We start from the raw sequence: 23,929 nt of genomic DNA on the forward strand, positions 1-23,929 counted from the left end.
GGAAACACAACTACGGGACGGTAGAGTGAGGCAGGAATAACGGGAATGTCCAATCCTGAAAGGAACGTCATCGCTGATGGAGAGCAGGAATAGTGTCTATGGCACCCCGGTATCTACTGCACACAAAACTGCCGTTATATTCACTCAGGAAATCAAACGAGATGGAATATGAGAAAAAGAAACTTTTTTCATATTAAAATGAAAAAAAAAGAAACATCTTTTTGGATGCAACATTTCTGAGCAGAGGTCAGCGTATGGTCGCGCAAATGATGTACTTAGAAAGTCTTCTGTGTATAAAAACGTCACTTGAAAGGGAATGACCATCAGTGACCAAGCAAGGCCACAACTCCCAAATCACACACCCGTTCACTGCTGAAGTGGCAGCGGACCGAACTGCTGTACAGCCGAGGACGTATTCCTACGTCCATCTATAGATGCAGCCTGTGTTGGAAAAGGAACCGCTCCCACTGTCGTCTTTCTGTAATTCCAACACATTCCTTTTCTCTTGCTGTCTCTCACATGTCTGCAGTGGACCAGGTTCTCTGCACAGGAACAGTCTCCATCGAGACAGCCTGGATGGCTCCTGAGGGCTACCGGCTCTCTGTGTAGTCCCTTTGGTCTGTGAAACAAACGATGTCCCACGAGTCCTCTGCTTGTGCAGTTTCCTGCCTCCATCCTTTTGCGTGCGCTTTACAGTGGCCTCTCAAAGCCAAAACCTCACATGAAGGATAATTTTAGATTTTGCCAGTAAACATCGGCATCTGCTGAAGTCAGATTCAAAATACAGTTAATTAAACCTGAACCAATAACGTCGCACTGTACACAAAGGCAAATTAACATTGTTTTTTGCTTATTTTTCAAAGCTGCAAGACAAAACAGAAAAATCTTGTGGCCACGTATGTACAGTAAATTGTACCAAAGCAGAAAAGGCTCGTTTCAAAGACCGTAAAGACCTTTTACAAACGTTACAGCTCAGCCAGCAAAAACTCCCCTACTCCCCTCCTTCTCCTACTCTAATGACCTAATTATCTCTCAGAGCTGGAGAAAGGGGGATGGAGCTCCTGAAGCTGATAAAAGCCTGAAGCAAAGGAAGCGTTCTGTCTTATTACGTGCCACCATCAAAGGGGCCGAGGCGTCCTCCCGGGACCGCGTGGAGGGACGACGGTCAGCGAGGTTATTTCTGAGCCCCCCCCCCATACCAACCACACAGAGAGAGGGAGAGAAAGTGAGGAACCTTCAGCGTAGTCTTAAACAATTCAAATACCTCAACGTCTTGCTTCTTTCAAAGTTTGTGTGAGATTCCTGGAGATGTTTTGCTTCGAGTTGTCTTGTGTGCAGATCTACATCACCAAGAGAAAGGAACAGAGTAGACTATGACCAAAGACCACTGCACTGAGGTGTGTAACTGGACACTTGATCATCACACCTTGGTAAAAGGACAGTGGAAAATCTATAGTATCCTCACCTCAAAAGATGGGATTATAAATCTATAGTATCCACACCTCAGAAACTGGGATTATAAACCTACAGTACCCACAACTCTTCGGCTGGGATTATAAATCTATAGTATCCACACCTCAATAGCTGGGATTATAAATGACCTACCAGTCATGATAAAATCCAAGAGTGGATTTTGAACAGAAGGTCCAGCGCTGAATCCCTGTGGATATGACTCTGTGGGTGATGTATGACGCATGTATGAGAGTGTGAAGCACAATACCTTTATACAGTGTGACGAATCCTGTGCATTATACCCAGAGGAAACTGCTTACTAGAAAATCTACAACATAAACATTCAAAAATACTTGTACTACATAAAACTAATTTAAAAGGGACGTCATTGTAACACATGTTTAACCCATTCCAGTTTTGTGCAGGTCAGCACATTTGCTGATGTAGAGGTAATTCATTCAAGGAGGCAGGCTCGCCCACACAGGCCTGCAGAGGCTTCAGTTTCCCTTCGGACACGCTATTTAATGGCACGGTGACCTGCTTTCTGTCTTAAATTACACACACCGTCATTTTGTTATTCTTTGGTTCAAATTGGATATTACCTGACAACCACACAGCACTGATCTGGGTGCTCCAGAGGGCCAGCTGTTCGAATCCCTTATAAAAGTGGCTTTCTTTGTGCTTTGTGCATTTCTGGATCTCTCAGAAGTCAAGTGGACAAAGGCTTAAACAACCAAATGTATTTATTTTATTTTCATTAAAATAGCACTTAAGTCATTAAGGGAAATCTAACCTTATTTCGTCATCAAACTCAGGCAAGCCTGAATGTAATCTAATTTAGAAGTCGGACATTTCTTTAATGCAATTGCTCCACTGGTAATGGACCTCTTCCGATAATTCCCTGCAAATGTTCCAGATAACAGTCTCACAGTGCAGCATCCTGACTCCAGTATCCATGTTTCCCCTCCAGGCCAAATGTCGCCATTTCCACAGTGACATCTGAAAGTTTCGTCTTAGAATCAATCTGAGCGGAATTGTATTGGCTGAGGCGGAACATGAACACGAACACCCGTCTTTAATGGCACCGTTTCCCAAAATTCCCATCTGAATTTTTGGTCCAGCGACCTTCTTTTTGAGATCCAAACCGGAACATACAAAGTGCTATTTTTCCCCATGCGTTTCTCTGCCTTATTCATGGTAAACACACTTGGGGAGAGACAGCTCTTCTCCACTGGATAAAAAAATCTGCAATTTTTAAACAGCAGTGACTCAAAAGCGAAAACGAGCTTCAGCTTCATTCCAGTGAGGCTGTTTTCTCATTCAGTTTGCCCGAAGCTTTGAGAAACACTCGAGTGCAAGACCTGGGACTGTTTATCTCGTCAAGAATCTTTCTGAAATGGAAAAGATGGTCAGGGTTAGGCTGAGAGTATATTTGATAAAAAGGGCTACATGAACATATATTATGTGCTATAAATTAATGTATATATTTAAGGTGAAATCAGAGCTAATTTTAATGAGCAGATGTTTTATGAGTAACTTTCTGTAAACTATATGCATGAGGTTTTTCTTCTGTTTACAACAATAACGTAAACAGAGCGGTTAAGCACAAAACTGAGCAAGACGGCTCTTTTCTGAACAGGATCTGTGCAACAACCATCTCACCGTTGTCAAGGATACGACTGCGCACTGCCCTGGTTCTTATGCTCACTCACACTCTGGACTCAGACGTGTGACTCTGACATCCATGTTTTTACGCTTCCTATTTAAAAGTGAAAACTCCCAACCCTGGAATTCTGCTGGATTTGCTGGTTGGTTCTGGAAAAACGTCATAAGGGACAGTGTCATAAGCATAGTGGGTGTGGCTTGGAGATCACAGATAATAAAGAGATGATTGGTTTTTAGCGTGAATACATCTGCATAGGTAGAAACAGACAGCAGGTCTGTGTACCAGGGTAATTAGTAGATAAAAAATGTATTATACACTTCTAGTCTGGGGTTTCAGTTTTTATAAATGTAATGTTATGTAATGGGTTGGGTAATTATAGATTTTTTTTAAAAAGCATAAAGCATTTTTAGGATAAAGCTAAACTCGAGAGTTTTGAGACTGTCCAAAGGTGAAGAGGCGTGTGATTACTGTCAGGGAGCGCGATCGTTGATTAGGGTACGTCACAGCGGTCAGAGGCGTCCGCTGAGGGAACTGCTCAACCGGCTGTTAAACATCCATGCCCGTCAAAAGACCAGATGCAGCTGTGTACACACCTTCACATTTCCGCTCAGTTCTTCTTCTTTCTCAAAGCATTTTCCCAAACCCAGCTTGGACAACCCTGTCATGGCTAAATGGAGTCATTTTAAACCAGGGTCCTTCTGAAACATGACATCTGCGCTTTACAGTACCGTCCTTACGGTGTTGCTATCACGGCCCTGCTGTGGGTTATCCTCCAACTTTTCCCTTCCTGTCTCTCTGCTGGACTTTCTCCTCGTCCTCGCGGGTGTTGCGCGAGCTTCGCTGCGCGTACCCGACTGGGTGTTCTGTCCAGCCGCAGTGATTACGGGAGAGCCCTGATATGGGCTCGTATGCGGGCACAGCGGTCAGTTCCCCGGGGGGAGGACAACTATGGAACCCTCCCATCCTGCCAGATGAATGAAGATCAGATTACAGCCCCAAACACGCTGCCCAGTGCTGTGTCCCAACCCCTGGCAGGGTCATGTCTGACAGGTCACGCTAACTTCCACGGAATTCCTTTATGCTCGTACATTCAGGGGGATGTAGAACGGAACGTGCCGAGTTCTGAGCCTGCTCAGTTCTAAGTGTGGCCAGTTCTGAGTAGATCACATGGTGGAAGAATGAATGGGAGTCAAATACCGTTCCAGATGTGTCGTGGAGTGTTTGAGCAAAGTCCTGCTCTATGTTTATGATTATATACACACACACACACACACACACACACACACACACTTCTTATGCTGAAGACATGGATGTGATTTGTTCAAGCTGGAAAGAGCGAAGTGACAAAATTTGGGGAAGAACCTCAGCAGTAGATAGAGAGAGGGAGAAATGGATGGAGAGAGTTCAGGAACAGCCAACCAATGTGGGTGTGTGAGGTTTTTGGTCGTGATTCAGGAATGAAGATGCAACAGCGTAAGATCTTTATGCTGAGTGTCCGATACAGAGGGCAGACGTTTGGACAACTTAACTAGGCCAAGACGCACAAGACGCACAGTCTGTCATATTTACATGAGGATGTGAGGGTTGTTTTAGCATTTATAGAAAAGCACACCAAACATATCAAACCCTGCTGTACCAAACCCTTTTATGCTTTTATTGGTACAGCACCTTGTGTATAAACAATGTGGTATAATAACGGTATCTGATCGTTTCTTGACTACGGGTGAGTCAAAGACCAGCAGGTGGTGAGTAGTGCGTCACGTGCAGGCCGAGTGCCATTCCTGAACAGAGGAGTCTCAGGCACCGTGATGGAGTTCGCACGGACGACAGCCTGGGTTCATGTGGACAACTGAACAGCTGCTCTTTGGGAGTGTGTCTGCACATGATGCAGGGTGTCGTGTGTTGACAGACATGATGCAAAGTACCGATGGGAGGAAGTGAGAAAATCTGTATGTGATGTAATAACTCAGTAGGTCTGTATGTCCAGCATTAAAAACTGAGTCAGCTGAGAACACAGGAAATGATGCTCACCCCCCTGTCCTGGAGTTATTGCAGCCTCAGTGTGCCCAAATACAGCCTTATCTACTGTTCTGCAGCAATTAATGAAAAGATTAATTGGCCAGGAAATGAGGTTTAAAGTAGAGGACATCCTAAACAGAACTCAGTACCTCCAGCAATTGAACAGAGATCTCCCTGCTCAGACAGTATGACTCAGATGACGCTCTGATCACTGGTCACTGAGTAACACTATAAACACTGGTGTGAATTAATAAAAGAGTCTCTCTAACTCTCTCTTATACGCACACACAACCCAGCTTTTCACCTACTAACAAGCAACAAAACTCACACACACACTCAAAGCAATTGGAATATTTCTAAGAATGTCTTACCACAGACAAAGCCTGTCTGCCCCTCTGTGTTTGGAGACAGGAGGACAGTGGTGTGAGGTACACTGTGTGTTTGGAGACAGGAGGACAGTGGTGTGAGGTACACTGTGTTCGGAGACAGGAGGACAGTGGTGTGAGGTACACTGTGTTCGGAGACAGGAGGACAGTGGTGTGAGGTACACTGTGTGTTTGGAGACAGGAGGACAGTGGTGTGAGGTACACTGTGTTTGGAGACAGGAGGACAGTGGTGTGAGGTACACTGTTCGGAGACAGGAGGACACTGGTGTGAGGTACACTGTGTTCGGAGACAGGAGGACACTGGTGTGAGGTACACTGTGTGTTTGGAGACAGGAGGACACTGGTGTGAGGTACACTGTGTGTTTGGAGACAGGAGGACACTGGTGTGAGGTACACTGTGTTTGGAGACAGGAGGACATTGGTGTGAGGTACACTGTGTGTTTGGAGACAGGAGGACACTGGTGTGAGGTACACTGTGTTTGGAGACTGGTGTGAGGTACACTGTGTTTGGAGACTGGTGTGAGGTACACTGGAGACAGGAGGACACTGGTGTGAGGTACACTGTGTTTGGAGACAAAGACACTGGTGTGAGGTACACTGTGTTTGGAGACTGGTGTGAGGTACACTGTGTTTGGAGACTGGTGTGAGGTACACTGGAGACAGGAGGACACTGGTGTGAGGTACACTGTGTTTGGAGACAAAGACACTGGTGTGAGGTACACTGTTTGGAGACTGGTGTGAGGTACACTGTGTTTGGAAACTGGTGTGAGGTACACTGTGTGTTTGGAGACTGGTGTGAGGTACACTGTTTGGAGACAGGAGGACACTGGTGTGAGGTACACTGTTTGGAGACAAAGACACTGGTGTGAGGTACACTGTGTTTGGAGACAAAGACACTGGGGTGCAGATTTCTGTTAGTAAGGATTCTTCTAGGTGTTTCTAACTTGTATGACAGACTTCTTGGACCTTCCTGCCTCAACAGGATGTGATTATACTTCATGAGAAATAATTAGATTATCAGATGGAGAATGTTTTAAACTTTCTCTTTATGCAAAGGTACTTACACACACACACACACACACACACACACACACACACACACACACACACACACACACACACGAAAGCATAACAAAATATATACATAGATATAACAATCATGCTAACTATCTATTTAGTCCATCTTGGATAATTTGACCACTAAGAGCGAAAACAAACACAATCTAGATTTAATAAGTTTACTGTTGAGTATTAACCCAGAAAACAAATCTAGCCATTTGACTTGCTTCGTCTCTCTTGTGTCCTTCATCCCGTCAGATTTAGATTTTTTTTTTCCCCCCATGGTTCACAAATTTTGAATCACAAGAGAGAATGACTCGAGATTATGATCTGAATTCACATCGGCAGTCGAGGGACGAGAGGAAGTCACACAGACTCCTGGGATGCGCGGATGTTTACAGCTGGGGGGCATCTGTGAAGCTTTCAGAAGCACCATCACTACCCCCCAGGCGAGCTCCTCCTGAGTGACCCTGAGACTTGGCACATGCCCCACCGACTGTGGGTTCAGGAGACAGGGTACATGGAAACCCACCTGAGAACGTCACGAGTTTCATAACAGGAGCTGTTAAGGTCTTGCAGCTTTTAGTGCATGAAGTCCAGTGAAGGTGAACTCCATCGAGTGTATTCGGATTCTGGGTTCTGGTTGGTGTGATGGACGGAACCCAAAATTTGATATTTGATAGTTGTGCTTCTTGTTTTTATCCCGCGAACCATCACATCATATACGGCCCGCGCTGAAGACAGTTGGAACGTCTCAGCGTGCGCCATCCTGGCTCAGAGAGGCCTGGACGAGATCTGGATGAGACCTACCCAGACGCTGAGCCAAACGTGCGTCTGTGATCTCTGACCTTTCTCTTGACGCATTCCAGACTGTTATGATGGGTAGAGAGAGAGAGAGAGAGAGAGAGAGAGAATGAGAGTATCAGACCAATCGTGAGACATGAGGAGATGACAGAGTGTTGTAGTCGTTAGCTCGCAGATCAGAGTCCGGGGTTTACAGTCACCTCCACTGTGGGGGGCACCTCCCTGTACGTCTAACCTAGCAACGCTCAGTTCCTCTTTCATTCCTTTTCGCTTTAAGATCAGAAGCAAACAGGCAGCACACGCAGGCATGTCAAAAAAGTGTCGCCTGTGAGAGTGGGCAGGGCCTAAAATTGATCAAACACAGCATCTTCCTCTCACACAGCAAGACATCTCCTCTGCGGTCCTGGGAAATCCCAGATGTCTAGAGTGGGACATATCTTCAGCACACACACACACAGACACACGCACACACCTTCTGCACTTCCTGGTTCCAGGTGCTTCAGTTTCACAGATTTCACTCTCTGGATCTCGGACCTCATCTCGACCATCTCTTCCCAAAACTGGGAAGCAAAGCACTTTGGTTTTTAGAAGGAAATAATAAATCTCTGAAACTAGGAGCGGATGTCGGAGGCAGGAGCCTTAAAATTTGATGACTTGTTTCTCATCTGCAGTGGCCTTCAGCAGTGGCCTTCAGCATCCGCCTGGAAGTCTCCACACAGTGCCTTTGTAATTCCTCCTTAATTATACCTTTTAATCAGTCCAATCCTCCCATTTCACGCATGGTGACCAGAAACCCATGACATTTTTTTGGGAGATCCAAGCGGAACCTAAATGGCCCTGAACATACAAGGAATTTCCAAAATTCTTCATTGGAGATTTATTCAGCATCCGTGACAATCCAAATGCGACGTGTGTGAAGACCAGCCAACAGAGACACACAAATATACGAGCTGAAAATGGGATATACATTAACAACCTTAATAGATGCAACCTTCAGTAATCGAGTCCAAGTCAAGAGTCATAGATCAAGATGCGACTGAGACAATAAAAGGTTCTAAGCAGGAGAGTCTGACCCAAGACCAAGATTGAAAACATTTGCAAGTTCAGCTGCAGACCAAGAGTCGGAATTCCAGTTGACAGCTTTTCAACACCACCAACTGATCACATTAAAAATGGAGCTTATTTGTTATTTGAACATTAACAGCTAAATAACGTATCAAACACAACAGCGGGCGCACGACTGTATCGCATCTCATCAACGTATAGGGGTGGGACGAAGAAATGTGTGGGTTGTGTTAGAACAGGAGAGAACGCAATTGTGAGCGGGACCGAGAGAACAAGGGAGTGAAAGAAAGATAGGGGAGCTCAGAAAGACAGCAGAGAGAGAGAGAGAGAGAGAGAGAGAGAGAGAGAGGGAGAGAGGAGGGATACTGGCAGAGCTACCCTGGACTAAATGAGTAAACAGATGTCTTCACGCCGTGGCGGTGCCTTGCGTCGGAGGGTCGGAAGACGGCCTCGTCGGTAATTCTTCCGTCCTGTGCTTGTCCTGCTTCCCCCTCATTGTGAGCGCACGCTCCTGACGGGCACGACTTGGCACTCAAAAGCGGCCGGAGAGAGAGACCTGCGATCGAGGGCGGATAGGATGTGGGAAGGCTGAGGTGAGGATCTGCTGTTGCCACGGAGAAGGTTAAGCTGGCCAAACAAAAGCTGCAGGTCTTGTGTTCCTTCTTTTATCTGGAGTCTGTCTATTGTGGAACGCAGGTCAACCAGGTTGGTTAGCCAAATAGCCGCTGAAAAGGGAGATATGACCTCATGCTTCCTTGATCTTTCACTGCGCCCTCCCCATTCCTACCCTCTTTTCCTCTCAAGCTTCATTCGTCTCTCCAGACGTGGACGTGGGAAGGCCCATGACAAAATGACCCATCCAGCAGCTGAACGTGTCTTGGGGGAGCTCGGTCAGGCTGACTTTGTAAGACATGTAGGGTCTGGGTTAAATCTATAACTAGCACACAAAACATCTGAAAAATACACATATAATCCTTCTTATTATGGGGTAATTATAAAATTATTGTAAAATCAATATTCATGGTAATATTAAGTGGTTTGGATTAATAACTGGCACATAAGTATTTATCTTTAAAAAGACAATACAAATAAGATTTCAGGGTAGTACGATAATTCCACCTGTTAAAATTACTTAAAATTGTCTTTAAAATGTAAAATGTACAAAATAGGTTTAATAACCATATAATAACTTGTATCAGATTAGAGAAGTATTGGATAAGATGGGGTTTTGTAGAAACAGGCACAGAACTGATGAAATGTGAATCAGACCCTGAGTGTCTTTTGTATACAGGCCAGAGGGACATTCAGACCATAATCAGACCCAGGTGTGTTCCACAGGCCAAAGGGACATTCACACACACAATCAGATCCAGGTGTGTTCCACTGACTGGTAATGAAAAAGATGAAACCAGATCAAATGAGAATCAGACCTTTAGAGCTGCAGCCATACAGGTCTCTCGTGATCAGACCACTGTGTAGATCAGACCAGGAGGAGGTGACTGGTGTGATTTGAGCCTGAGAGTCATAAAAAAGGAATCAGATCGAGTCATGGTGTTATAAGGACATGATATACGAGAGTCATAAAAAAGGAATCGGATCAAATCGAGTCATTGTGTTATAAGGATATGACATATGAGAGTCATAAAAAAGGAATCGGATCAGAGAGAGTCATTATGTTGTAAGGATATGACATATGAGTCAGATGAGAGAATCGTGCCAGAGATGATGATAGATATGAAACAAGAGAACCAGACAAGAACTTTCATCTACAAAAGGTCATCTCACAATGCAGCTGCATCTCATGGTGTACACACACACACACACACCACATGCATCAAAGTGCAGTAAACTCAGCAGGGAGATAAGCCACAAAGCAAAACATTGGTCAGACAGTCTCTCACACACACACACACACACAACCAACATCAACAACTGCAGCAAAAGGCCTGGAGATCATATATACACTACCTATGATGACAGGTTTGCTGAGTCTTTGAAATGTCATCAAATTTTTGGAAAGAGGGAGAGGGAGAAACAATGAAAGACACAGGCAGAGGGCTTACTGGTCTTACTGGGGTTACTGGGTCTCTCTCCCAGTTTACCATGGGAAAAGCATGCCAACACAACAAAGGAACAGTTTTGTGAGTTCAGCGGAACAGTGGCTGGGAACGAAATATTTCTGTGCAGATTTTAGGACACGCGCGCACACGCACACACACACACACACACACACACACACACACACACACACACACACGTCAAAGTGGTCTGATCTACTGTGCATAAGAGCAGTCTACGGATCCAAAAACTGCACCGCGCTCTGGAGAACCCTGGCTGAGGTGAGCGTGGTGTTTCTCACCTCAGGATCGGTGGTGAAGCAGACAGAGAGATTCTAACGAGCGGGACTATGTCCCTCCCCGCTCCTGTTAAATGCCGCTGCAGTCAGCACCTTTGGAATTATGGGAGAGCAGAGAGTTACAATTAGTGTGCAGGACAGTGTCCAGCCACCGCATCTAGGGGGCGGTGTGTTTCACACACTGCAACACAACCAACCGTTTAAAGTGTGCAGTCAATGTGTATTGCGTGGTGTAGCGTGTCCTGTGTACTGCGGCCTATGAGCTGTTGATTCTGGTATAAATACATAAACACACTCGTTTCTACTGTAAACCACGAATGGGATCAGGCATCCTGTGACGGGCAGAAGGGGATAAAATGGAAACCCTCGACTAGACACTCGCCTCAGACGAGGAGCAGAACCACACCGGCTACAGCGGGAGACTCTAGATAAGCTCAGCTGGTCTCAGCTCAGCCTCCCCGTAGAAGGACAAACCGCATTACCACCACACAGAGATCCAGCTGTCCGTCTCTCGGAACACGGACTTCTCCCCATCAGAGACGCCGTGTGCTATTTCTCAGATCATTTCCTCGTCCTCCTCAGTAGTCAGGCTGAGGGGTCATCACACACACGCACGGGTTGTCACTCGCACATTCCGGCATCGGCACTAAGACAAGGAAATCCACATCCCACCCACAGCAGAAAGTTCCCCCATCCTGCAAACCCACAAAGGTGTTACACACACTGTAACTTTCTGCTGTGGGTGGGATGTGGATTTCCTTGTCTTAGTGCCGATGCTGGAATGTGAGACCGGCTCAACCGTTTCATCGACGGACACGTGAGGGACTGTTTGATGTTCGGAAATGGATGCCGCTCTGACACTGTGATGTGATACATCAACTGAAGGTCAAAAGGTCACAGAGCCCATCAGTACGTCAAATCAGTACACAACACACATGCTTTAAGAAAATCTACAGTAACACCCTTACACACACATGAACACACATGTCAGTATATACAGATGACCTGGTGAGAGAGAGAGAGGAAGGGAGAATCACATACCAACAGGAAGTAGAAACATACTTTCTAATGTGGTTGTTCACCAGTACCCACAATGCCGTGCAAGGAGTGTGTTTATTAGGATACACCAGGATAGGATACACCACTGTGTTTCTGCTGAGACCTGGTGTGCTTTCTTGCCTTAGTGGGTATGTCTGTCTCTGTTCAGCTGTCCCATTGTCACACCCACACACACCCACGTTTTGTTTGTCCCAGTGTATGGAGTGATGGTGCTAGCATCCTGGGAATTTTTTTAATAAAAAGACTCTCCTGTCCAGCTAAAACGGTGATAAGAGCAACCAGGGAGATAACTGAAGCCAAACTTCTCTCTCTCCCTCTCTCTCTCCATCTTTTATCCATGTCTTTCCAGCACTTATATTTACTCTCCTGTCTTTTTCCTCACTGCTTTTCTTTCTCTTGATCTCTGTTTTCGTTCTCTCTCTCTCTCTCTCTCTCTCTCTGAGGGAGGATGACGGCTCCCACAGTGGCGGTGGAACTTGCCAGAACACACTACGCCCTCTTATCTCAGCCAGCGACACTGGGAGATGAAGGAACGAAAAGAGGAATATGCACACTCACTCTCACTCTCTCTCTCTCTCTCTCTCACTTCTCACACTATAAACATTCAGCTGTTTCTCCTTCGTTTGCAGCTGTTACTTTGGAGGAAGGCAGGCTCTTGTCTGCAAGATTTCTACAGGAAACCTTGGAATGGTTCAGGCAGCATTGACCTTTATTACCATATATGAGGGACCTGGGCAATCTGACAGAATAAATCAGATGTCTCACTCTCCTCAGTGTGAGTGGTCATCACTCCTCAACTCAAGTGCTACCTGCTTGAATTTGAGGTATTGAGTCTTTGACATTCCAACCTGCCCTCTGCTAAACCAGCCACCGTGGACGTGAATGCCTTTATTACCCATAAGGCCATCCAAGCACACATGTGCAGCAGTCCGGGTCATGACCTACAATCCAACAGACCTGACCTTTGACCTCTCCCTGAAGAAAAAAACCCCAGGGGAAACACTACTTGATCTTTGCCACTCCGTCATACAGGACATGCAAGTCAGACTTCGAAAGTCCACACGTGTTTGGAGCTCCCTCACATACTGTAGCTGTGGGCCAAGATAATATGACCTCACACTTTCTGACACTGTTAATCTGTTCATCTGCATGAATTATGGTGATTTATACACCAAGAAGGATTTTATAGCGTGCAAACATATTGGAGTATGGACATGCACAACACAATCTCTGATATAAGACACTTCTTCTAATGCCCCAGTGCCTCTAGACATATTTAACTGGGTTTTTACCCTGGAGGGAAAGGGAACCTCTTGACTGTTCGGGAATGAACTTATAAAGCCAAAAATCTGAGTGCCAGAGGTCAAAGGTGAAGGAGGTCAGGGCTGTTATCTAGGGTCACAGGGGTGCTTAAGGGCTCCTGTGTGTGTGACCAGGGCCATCTTCATCACCTCAAACACCCCCAGACAAACCTTACGACCCACCCTGCAATGCACACGTGTCTTCTGAATGACAGTAATTAGCTGGCCCTCACTGAGCTGATCCTAGATGAGCACCTTAAATTGGAGCAGTGCGATACATGTTTACTCCTGTAAGTGATGACTGACATATCCAGAGACTGGAGCATCCGTAGGACTGTAAGTGCAGTGTGGACAGATGCAGACTTTCTGTCCGGGTTTTGGGGACCTACAGCTGATGCGTTTAGTACGGTCCTTTTCACACCCTGTGAGATGTGTGGATTCTCCTGCCCAACACAAACGGCAGTTCGGACAGACGAGTTACTGAAGGCAGTTTTTAAGACCTGGATATTTGTCCTGGGGATGAAGACGGAAAAGTGAGCATCGTGGGAAAGTGATCAGTTGGAGTCAGGCTGGATTCTCCCTTATGACAGAAGTCTCCTCCTTCTGCAAACGTGTTGCAGTTGAATCCCACTGAGATTTTAAGGGACAAACCAACAGAGAAGCCAGAACAGTGGATCACACCCATGCCAGCAGAGACGCAACATCAGTGTGACATCAGTGCGATGCGTTTGGACCTTCTAGTTCTCAGAACTGAGTCGTAAGCGACACAGCGCACTTCATAGCCAGGATCAGACCCAGGGTCACACTCAGGGCCGGAGCCAGGATCAGACCGAGGGTCACACTCAGGGCCGGAGCCAGGATCAGACCCAGGGTCACACTCAGGGCCGGAGCCAGGATCAGACCCAGGGTCACACTCAGGGCCGGAGCCAGGATCAGACCCAGGGTCACACTCAGGGCCGGAGCCAGGATCAGACCCAGGGTCACACTCGGGGCCGGAGCCAGGATCAGACCCAGGGTCACACTCAGGATCAGACCCACGGTCAGCATTCACATCTTGGGTAAAAAGCAACATAGAAAATAAAAACGTATAAATAACAAAGTAACAAATGCACAGTCAAACACACCCAATCCAGTGTAAACATCAGTGGACTGCATGGAGACTAAACGCTGGGGACCGTATAGCCAGTATAGAAGATGAAGCTTGTATTTATGCATTTATGTCTGACTGTGTGAACCGTGTCATTTTACCCTCACAGCAGGTACTCAGAACCAGTTCAGTCCCAGGGGGTGACGGTATCGGCCTTTGTCCCAGAACTCTACTGAACATGCTCAGAGCGCCTTTCCTACAGAACTGGACCATGCTGGCTCATGTCCTGCTCATACTAATTATTACTCTCTGTTTCCTGCTCTCCCTCACTCAGAGTCTCGCTACTGTACGTGTTTTCCTGTCCAGCCTGGCCCAGATGAGGTCCGTTCCCGTCCGGATGTCCTGTGAGCGCCTCCCCTTCACGCCTCCCATTCATAGGTCCATTCCCAGCTCTGCTCGGTCACAGCCTGGCCAGCGAACAGACCCACGGCGGCGTGAGTCCTGTCAGGGGGATGGAGGCTGTGTTAGTCACCACCCCCTGGCCAGGGGACACACCCAGGGCGGCGCTACTCACCTCCTTACAGTAAGGACGTGGCCCCGGCACACATTCTCACGCTGCAGAGAGCACTACAAGGATGCAGAGAGATGAATTAGTGGAAGGAAGAGAGGCGAGAAGGCGAAGTGAAACTGGGATGTGAACTCCCAGTGTCCGAGACGTGTCACAGAACAGGGGGAGGCCAAAAGGTCAAACTCAGAGCTACTACGTACGCTACCTTTTTAATTCCTATTGATTTATTGATGGTCAGACCCTGGTCAGAGGAGTGTAAGCCCGTGCGATGCCCTGACATTTGAGACACTGTTCACGTTTGACCTTTGTTCCCTTCGATATCCCTGGGAAATAAGCGTCACTACCTGTGGGATGCGTGTTTGCGCTTTCAGCCGTTAATCACACAGAACGAGGAGCTTTAGGATAACGGGCAGCGTTCAGGATTCTACTCGTCCGTACTGTGACATGTCGAGGAGCTGACGGAGCAGTCTTGGTTTTGGCGGAACGATTCTCCCCCACGTGAAGGCGCCCGTCATCATCCAGGCGATTTCCTGGGAGAGACGGGAACCGCTTCCGATAGCCGCACAGTCCAGAGAGAGCAGTCCAGTTAGTTAAGGCCTGCCGTGGCTAGCGCAGACTAAACTAGCCAAGGAAGGCTGCAATCTGAGCGTGCCAGAACTTTCCGATTCTTAGTTTGGCTTCATAACATGCAGAAAATATCTCCTTTGTTCTTAATGGTTGAAATTTACCACTGGGCCCAGGCAGCTTACCTTAAACTGACGTTAGTGTGTAGTGTGGAGGATTCTGGGTAAATCTCACAGATATGACAGGAATGAAGGGATTCTTTCCAACAGGAGCTGAGCAGAAGGTAGTTGGCAGATCCAGACCCGCACTAAGAGACCATACCAGTGCAGACTGCAAACAGACGCTATGCTCACAGCCTGGCAGTGTGTCTATTGTGCTACCACAGAGAGAGAGAGGCAAGCAGACTTTCTGCCAGTTCTCTGGTCAACACCACCGTTGTCTACGGCTGCGGTGGGACTTCCTGTGTGTGGTACTCCGCCGAGAGATGCTTTTCAGCGACTTTCATGGTTCAGGACAGAGTGAGGATACTGACAGGACACTGACAAGAATCTATTTAAGATGATTCTAGGGTCAGGTTGAGGTAAAAAAACAAAAACACACATCGCCTAAACATGCACACGCACACAGACCTCAGTGTAGCAATTGCTCCTGCTTTTCGCTGAAGTCTTTGTTACCAGGGCAGTTGTCGGGGGAGGGGCTCGAGGAGAGAGCTGATTGGAAGGTGATTGGGAAGACTGGGCTTGCTGCAAGGCCTTCTGGGTGCTGAAATCCTTGTCGAAAGCATTTCAGAGAAGTCAGAGACTCAAAAAAAAGCCCGAAGTTCAACAGTGCACACCATTCCTGCCAGGAGCGCAGTGGTGTGCCATCTGTCCGCGGGCACACAGGGAGACTCCTGCTCGCGCATTCCCACGGGCTCAAGCCAGACCGGGGGAAAAGTTCAGAGTGCTGTAGGTGAGCCAAACGCTCGGGTGAAAACAACATCCGAGGGTTGGGAGTGTTGGGGAGGTGCTGGCTGAGAGTGTTGGGGAGGTGCTGGAAGTGTTGGGGAGGTGCTGGGAGTGTTAAAGGGGCTTGGCAAGCTAGTTCAGCGAGTACTAGTGATGTTGTATTGTGCAGCTGTGAAATGTCCAGCAGGGGTTCTTATAAAAGGATTTAACGGGGCGATTCCTTTGAACTGTGTGTGTGTTTGAAACCTTTACTGCTGTTACTGCTGAAGTTCATCCCACTTTGCAGCTCAGCACTGCGGTTATTTAGGTCTGAGAAACAGAAGCCTGAGAGTGAAACAGCCAACACACACACACACACACACACACACACCACAAAGCCTTTTATTCGACTTTAACACACAGGTTAGAACTCAACAAAGCTAAAAGCAGCAAGACCATAAGCTGACCTCTGCTCTCAGCTGTAGCACCTGCGTGAGAGTTCTATCCCCCACCAGGTCCCACTTCAGTTGGAGCCTTGGCCTTGATTCAGCAGCAACGGGCCCCCACCCAAACGGATTAAACGCAGTCTTTTTCTGAACGATTAAAAGGGAGGTTTGGCGTCCTCTGACTCACGGTGGAGTTGGTGGTGTGTGAACAATGCTTGCCCAGATAAGGACGCAGAGACATGGGAGTCCGTGCTGGTGTGCGAGCCAGTTCTGTTCGTCTGGACTGAGAGCACGGAGATAAACGCAATCGCTGTAATAAGCCCGTTCGGTTCCTGGTGCCAGTTCCTCTATTACAGTACCATAAAACTCTGCGTCTTCTGTGAGAAAACTATGAGGGAAGTACATCATCACTTCAGAGGACTTTAGGTTCAGGTGACGCCACCTTTCAAACCCTCCTCGCTGCTCTTACTGACTGTTTGCACTGCTACAGAAAGATCTAGAAGCAGACAAGATCAGCGGACACCTCCTCAGTAGTAACGGACAAGCTGCGCATGTTTATGAAACCCCAGTTGTCAGTAGGGAGGTTAAAATCGTATTAAGACATCACACGTGCGGCGCGTGAAAGAGACTGGGATGTTTGCAGAAGCCACTTGTAATGCTGTGTGAAAACAGCAGAGGGCGCCTTCAAGACTTTGCACCGAACTACCAGTCTGAAACACTGAACTTCTGTCAGACTGCACCCAGAGAAGACAGCAGGATTACAGTCAGGATTATCTCTGCACTCTGTGGCCGCTGATCAGCAGTTAAAGCAATTTTTAAAAATGTATAAAGTCTTCACGCAAAAGTCATATATTGTGCAGAAACTGCCTTTGTGGAAACGTCAAAATTCATCTTATTTCCCCACTGTGTAGTCTGGAGGTGGTTTTAGATGCCAGTGACAAATACAGACATTTAAAATACCAAAGATGTGTGAATTCCATCTTTTTGGGTTGGTAAAACGGAGCCGCAAAAACTCACCACAAGATGGCACCTGTGACGCAATGTTTTAACCACAGTGAACCGTGAACGTCACAGGATCTCATTAAATGTCTAAGATGTGTGTGACAGGCAGGGTTTTCAGAAGCTTTAACCAGCCCCAGTTTGGAATTTCAAAACGCCAGAGTCAAGCAGGGGTACGTTCTCAGGTGGGAACTCCGAAACCATAACAACCGATCCCATAATCATCCATGCTGTTTGCTTACAGGTGTGAAATAATACTTACATTTGAAATCTGAGGCATATGGAAGGTAAATGTTAAACAGGTGTCTGCACGCAACGGTCCCACAGCAGTTAGCTCCAGCCCAACACCTGGTCTTCAGGAGCAGCTGAACGTGAGAGAGGGGTGTATTTGATCAGTTAGAACTACCTACACCAGAGGGGCAATAACTACAAGGACCTATTCCAGTACTTCAGTGGTTAAGGTACTTGACTAGTAATCAGAAGGTTGCCAGTTCAAGTTCCAACACTGTCACCTGAGCAAGATAGATAAAAATCATCAGATAGATGCTGTAGATGCACTCTGGAGTGTGTGTGCGCCTGGATGGGATCTGTCTGAAGACTGTAAAGCTTTCTGAGATTCACTCTGACTTGAAAGCTGATTTGTTTTTCCTATGTGACTCAGCGACTGGACTGCTACGAGTGCATGGGCTGGGAGATTAACATTTAAGTGACCCAAATTATATTCTGCTGACCGGTCACAATCTCATAAGCGCTAATCTGTACGCATGTCCTGCCAATGCCATTTCCCTGGTGAGCCATTCCACAGAAGAACCGGAACACAGCCCGAGCCATGAACGGTACGGAGGGTGCCGACTTCTATGTGCCTGTGTCCAACGCGTCGGGTGTGGTGCGCAGCCCGTACGAGCACACGCAGTACTACCTGGCGGAATCCTGGGTGTTCGGACTCCTGGCCACCTACACCTGCTTCCTAACGGCCACCGCCGTGTGCGGCAACCTGCTGATGCTCCGCGTCACCGTGGAGCACGAGGAGCTCCGCACGCCCGTCAACTACATCCTGCTGAACCTGGCCGTGGCCAACATCGCCGCGGCGACGTGCGGCTACCCGGCCGCTGCCCTCTCTGCCTTTGGTGGGTACCTCTACCTGGGGCAGGCGGGCTGCAACTTTGAGGGCTTCTACTGCACGCTGGGCGGGCAGGTGTCGCTCTGGTCGCTGGCCGCCCTGCTCGGTGAGCGGGCGCTGGTTGCCCGCCGGCCGGCGGTGAAGCGGAGGGTCCGGCGGCGGCTGGCGGTGGGCGGCGTGGGCGTGGCCTGGCTCATGGCCTTTTCAGCTGCGCTTCCGCCCCTGCTCGAGATCTCGCGCTACATCCCGGAGGGTCTCCAGTGCTCATGCGGCGTGGACGTCTACACCAACAAGCCTGGGCTAGAGAACGAGGCGTACGTCCTGTACCTGTTCACCCTGCACCTGGCCGTTCCGCTGAGCGCCATCGCGGTCTGCTCGGTCCCGTCAGTGCTGGTGCTGTTAACGCAGCAGGAGGAGGAGGAAGGAGAGACCACCCGCACGGCCCTGACCCTCACTGCCGTCTTCCTCGCCTGCTGGACGCCCTACGCTGCCACGACCTGGCACGTCTTCACGCACCACGGCGACGCCTTCAGCCCAGTCGCCTTGACGATCACGGCCTTCCTGGCCAAGAGCTCCGTGCTCTGGGGCCCCCTGATCTGCATCTGCATGTGCAAGCGCTTCCGCAAGTGTGCGAGGCGCACGGTGCACAAGCTTCGCACGGGGAAGGAGCTGGAGGACGAGGTTGGCTCCGCCTCCGCGGGGCCCTGAGCTGTCCGCGTCCGAGGGGAACGGTGGGCCGAAAGACCACGGGGGCGTGAGCATGGCTACCTACGCCCGAACAAGGAGAGAGTTACACTCATCCAAAGCTACCTACACTCGAACAAGGAGAGAGATTGCATTCGTTTCATATTCGGATAGAGGTACCATCCAGGCTGTGTACCTCTACCTCGTCATGTTTGTTTTGCTATACATGTCGCGTTCATTGTGAGAAGAAAGATTTTGGAACCACAACCATTTTCACTCATTGTCTAATTCCTGATTATTGCTAATGTGATACTAAAAAAATAAAACCATCCTTATAAATGTGCAATAAATTGTAAGTAGTGATGCTGAGCATCCGTGATGCTGTCTACACCGTTTTCCGTCTTCCGTGGCTGCCCTCGGCGTGCTCGGGGTCATCCTGTGTTAGAAGATAACGATAATGAGTACCATCAGATACCATCCGTGGATCTGAATAGGAGAACGCCGACCATCCATAACGAACTCAAAACGCTGTACGCGTTTCACCGTGTTTCAGCAGGAGTCACGAAAAAGCCTCGCTGCTTAGCTATCACCATCATAGTTGTTTTTCACGCGATCCGCTGTGTTCTTATTCGAGTTCATTGACTGCCTGCTACAGCTTAATTGCGCTGCTCTCTACAGCACAAACGTGTTTTTGAGAGGTGGTACTTGTCAGTGAGAAAGCAAGCTGAACCGTCTCAGGCACAAAACCCATTTCACTTCTGAAATAAGGCAGGTGCATCCATTTTACACTCAACAGGTGATGTGCTTTGGCAGATTTGAGAAAACAGCATTAAGAAAAATGCATTTTTGTACACATCAGGAGAAAAATTATTCTATTTTTCCCCCTATAGCAAAATGATAAGGTGAGAGGAGAAAACATAGGGTTACATTTATAGTCTATCCAGAGAGCTTTGGGTGTTCAGGAAGAGTGACAACCCGCTGAATTAGTCCTCTGGGTGCAGCTTACTGAATTTACAGTTATACGTTAAATCGAATCCATAGTCCTCGTGCACAATTCTGGTACAGCAATGTAGGTTTTTTATTATTATATTATCAGCTGAATTACTCAGTGTGATTATACTATATTACTGAGTATAATTATAGTATACCATCACTGAGTATAATTGTACTATATTGGATATTTCCTGCTTGTTATAATTTTGTCATGGAAACAAATAAGCATATTGGTGGTAAGGTGAAACGATGTTCGAGTTGCTATAGCAACGCTGCAGGTCTGCAGGTTTCAAATGTTCGTTTACTCTAGAGAGAGGACCAGATGAGGGACACTTGGATTGCTTGAAAGCACTGGATGAGGTATAAAAGGAGTTTTGGAGAACTAGGGGACTGGAACAGGTGAACTGTGCATTATGCTCGTGCTATTATCTCCAAGTGTGCAAGGGAAGCTTGCAGCCCTTGGCCTAGATCACAAAAACCAGATGTCCTGTACGTCCTACCAGACATACTGTACGCCCTGAAGGCTCATCCTGAGCTGCTCTCTGTAGTCATCCTCCTTTACACATAACAAACGCAGTCCTGATCTGGACTAAAACGTGTTCTGTATGAGCAGAGGGTTGTTTAGACTCCGTCACGGAGGTGGGTGACTGAAAACCGGTCTGTTGTGGCTACCGGTCTAACGGCAGTGTGATGCACCAGGGTGCCCAACAGAGTGCAGATGAAGAGGTGCTCAGTCACACAGGTCACGCTTCAAAAAGAATCTGAAGGGTGAAAACTTCACAAGATCCTTTCTGCCGTGGTCCAACCAATCTCAGTAAGAAATACCACTTGATGTCCTTCCTCCAATTCCATAATGTCTGATAAGTGTATGCATGTGACAATGTTTTTAGTGTATATTGCATTACACTAAGGGGCGCGTATTTAGGGCTGTGGGCAGAACCATCTGTTATCATTTGTTAACTGAATTAATGGCACATAACCACCAGGAGAGACAAACCTCGGATTCCTGTCTCATGAAGGCACACTACTGTACTCCCTGCCACATTAAACTATGAAATACTCTAATTTCACTACCATATAGTCTTTACAGTCCTCATGCTTTTTATGGGATTATGAGATTTTTATGAGATTTCGTGGGAATATTCTGCTTTAGCACATCTGTGTCCCTATAACTGTATTAGTGCATTAGCTTATGATATGGTGTCAGTCACAGCTGTGTTGTCTATACTAGGTATCGGTCTTGTCCAACTGGCAAAGGCATTTTGTGGGATCACGGCTGTGCTCTCACTGAAATAAATGACGCTATACGCTGCTGTGAGAACCGGGGTTCAGAAATTAAAAAAAGAACCAATCCAAGTTGAATCTATAGATGCACAGACCAGTCAAAGAGTCTTAAGGCACAGTAGGAATCTTGCAGGACAGCTTGGGAACGCTCCGACACTAAGGAGAGGCTTGTCCCCGCTCCCACCCCGACACAGACGCACGGATACGCTCCTCTTTCATTCACTTTCGCATCACCAACGACAACAGAAGGAACCTGCACCAAGGTCAGCCTTCCCCTGACACTCCAATCCTGCTCACACTTAACATTTTGTAGCGCAGATTTTATTAACTTGTCTAAGTAAGACGCGTGCAGAAGTGCGTGACAGCTAATTTACAGTAGGCCATCAGACAATAAAACCCGGAGCTCTTTCGTTTATTAAAGTCCGCTGAAATGCACTTTCTGCAGTTGGACTCGTGCACAGAGTGGTTTGTTACCTGCAGAGACGGCTCTCCTTCGAAGAATAAACACATGCCTCCCAAACAACCAAGAGAGACAGAAAGGCAATCATTCCCGCACCTGAATAAAGAGCTAGTTCTGCTAAACACTTAATTAATGCTGTAAGGACCTGATTAGCATTATGCAAACAGACCCACTGGAACCGCAGTGGAATGACAACAGCATCACACGGTGAGCCACAACGATCTCTGTTAGCAGCTAAAACACGCTAGGCCTAAACCCGTAAAAAGTTACTCGCATAGGGGAGATTTATGCTGCAACACAAGCTATCTAGCTAATTAGCCAAATGTGCAGTCATTTGTAACAAGCACAAGATGATAAAACAGCTCTGGATTTGACTCACTGCTGCAGGTAAGCGTTTTTAAAAACAGCCATTTCTGGTTTTGCAATCACATTCGAGCAAAGTTCACCTCAGGCCAGCTGCTACGTAGCAACTACTGCCAAGATGTTGGTTCCGCTGTCAGCAAGCGGGAAAAAGAGAAAGCAACTATTGTGTTTGTGATTCAACTGAAGACGAGACACGGTGAGCTCAAAGGAGGTTGCCAGCAGGTGTTCCAACTTCCACGCTTCTGTTTGAGTAGCTATTAGTGACCTTTTCTCAAGCAAAGTGAAGGACCCAAAATTTGGTGCTACGATCCTGAGTAAAACAGTCACGCTTAGATCATTTCTGAGAATACTGCGGACACCAGGTCTGCATTTCCTACTGCTATCATCACCACTCCTTAAAATGGCACTCCTTCTGGGGACTGAAATGAGTCTGAAACGAGGAATCAATCGAGACCCGATCTAAGCTCATCCATAATGGCCCTGGCCCCGTGGCCCCCTGCTCAAGGTTCCATGGTCAGAACTGCAGGAAACTCGATCCTTAAAGCAGAACAAGAACGAAGTTCGTAATGACGCCTCCAGAGAAAACAGAAAACACTCTCAACTAAGAGACCATATTTCTGAAGCTTTGCAGAGTCGTAATCTGGTCCATCTTGCACACATTCATGACCAACTCCACAGAGAGGGCAGTTCCTCTGAGACCAAATACCTTTACCCATCTGTTATAATGCAGGAATAGTCTCCTGTTTCTTATTCATCAGGCCTAAACTGCTCCGAAATCAACATTCTTTACATTCAGCAAACCCCAGCAGATCCATTTTCTTTGTCCTTTCCTCGTCTCATCACTCGCTCCGTATTGGAGAACAGATCTCTCCTTACTATTCACCAGATAAACCCAGACAGAGGGAGCACCTGGCCAGACTGGCAAGAGCTTCTGCTCCGTGGTTTGACTACTGAAGGTCTCTCTTCTACCACCACTGAACCTGAACAGAGAAGATAAAGTTGTCCTCCTCGGAAACTGTTTTGCAGTCTTGCAGAAGAATTCCGTCTTTCAGTACACTAATACACCATCCACGGCCCGCCCGCGCCCACACCCACACACACACGCGCACACACATGTCTGAATATATGTCGCTTCTCTTTCTCTTTCCTGTTGAAGCTCAAGGATGCATCTCCCTCCCGGCACCTGTCGTCTGTCTGTCTATATCTCCCTCTCTTCCCATTATCCATCCACGCAAGACACCAATGCATGACGGACACTCTGGGCACCC

The 23,929-nt window shown here is 47.5% G+C and overlaps 1 protein-coding gene across 1 annotated transcript; it reads left to right on the top strand.

Annotated features, from left to right (window-relative positions):
• Nucleotides 1-18,548: 18,548 nt before the first annotated feature.
• rhol (rhodopsin, like) lies at nucleotides 18,549-19,940 on the top strand. Its single transcript, XM_027015471.3, has one exon. The coding sequence runs from the start codon at nucleotides 18,587-18,589 to the stop codon at nucleotides 19,583-19,585; it is 999 nt and encodes a 332-aa protein (XP_026871272.2). The 5' UTR covers nucleotides 18,549-18,586; the 3' UTR covers nucleotides 19,586-19,940.
• The last annotated feature ends 3,989 nt before the right edge of the window (nucleotides 19,941-23,929 follow it).

Source organism: Electrophorus electricus, chromosome 22, assembly GCF_041902795.1.
Source record: "Electrophorus electricus isolate QZ-2024a chromosome 22, ASM4190279v1, whole genome shotgun sequence".
In the NCBI taxonomy this organism is placed as follows: Eukaryota; Metazoa; Chordata; class Actinopteri; order Gymnotiformes; family Gymnotidae; genus Electrophorus; species Electrophorus electricus.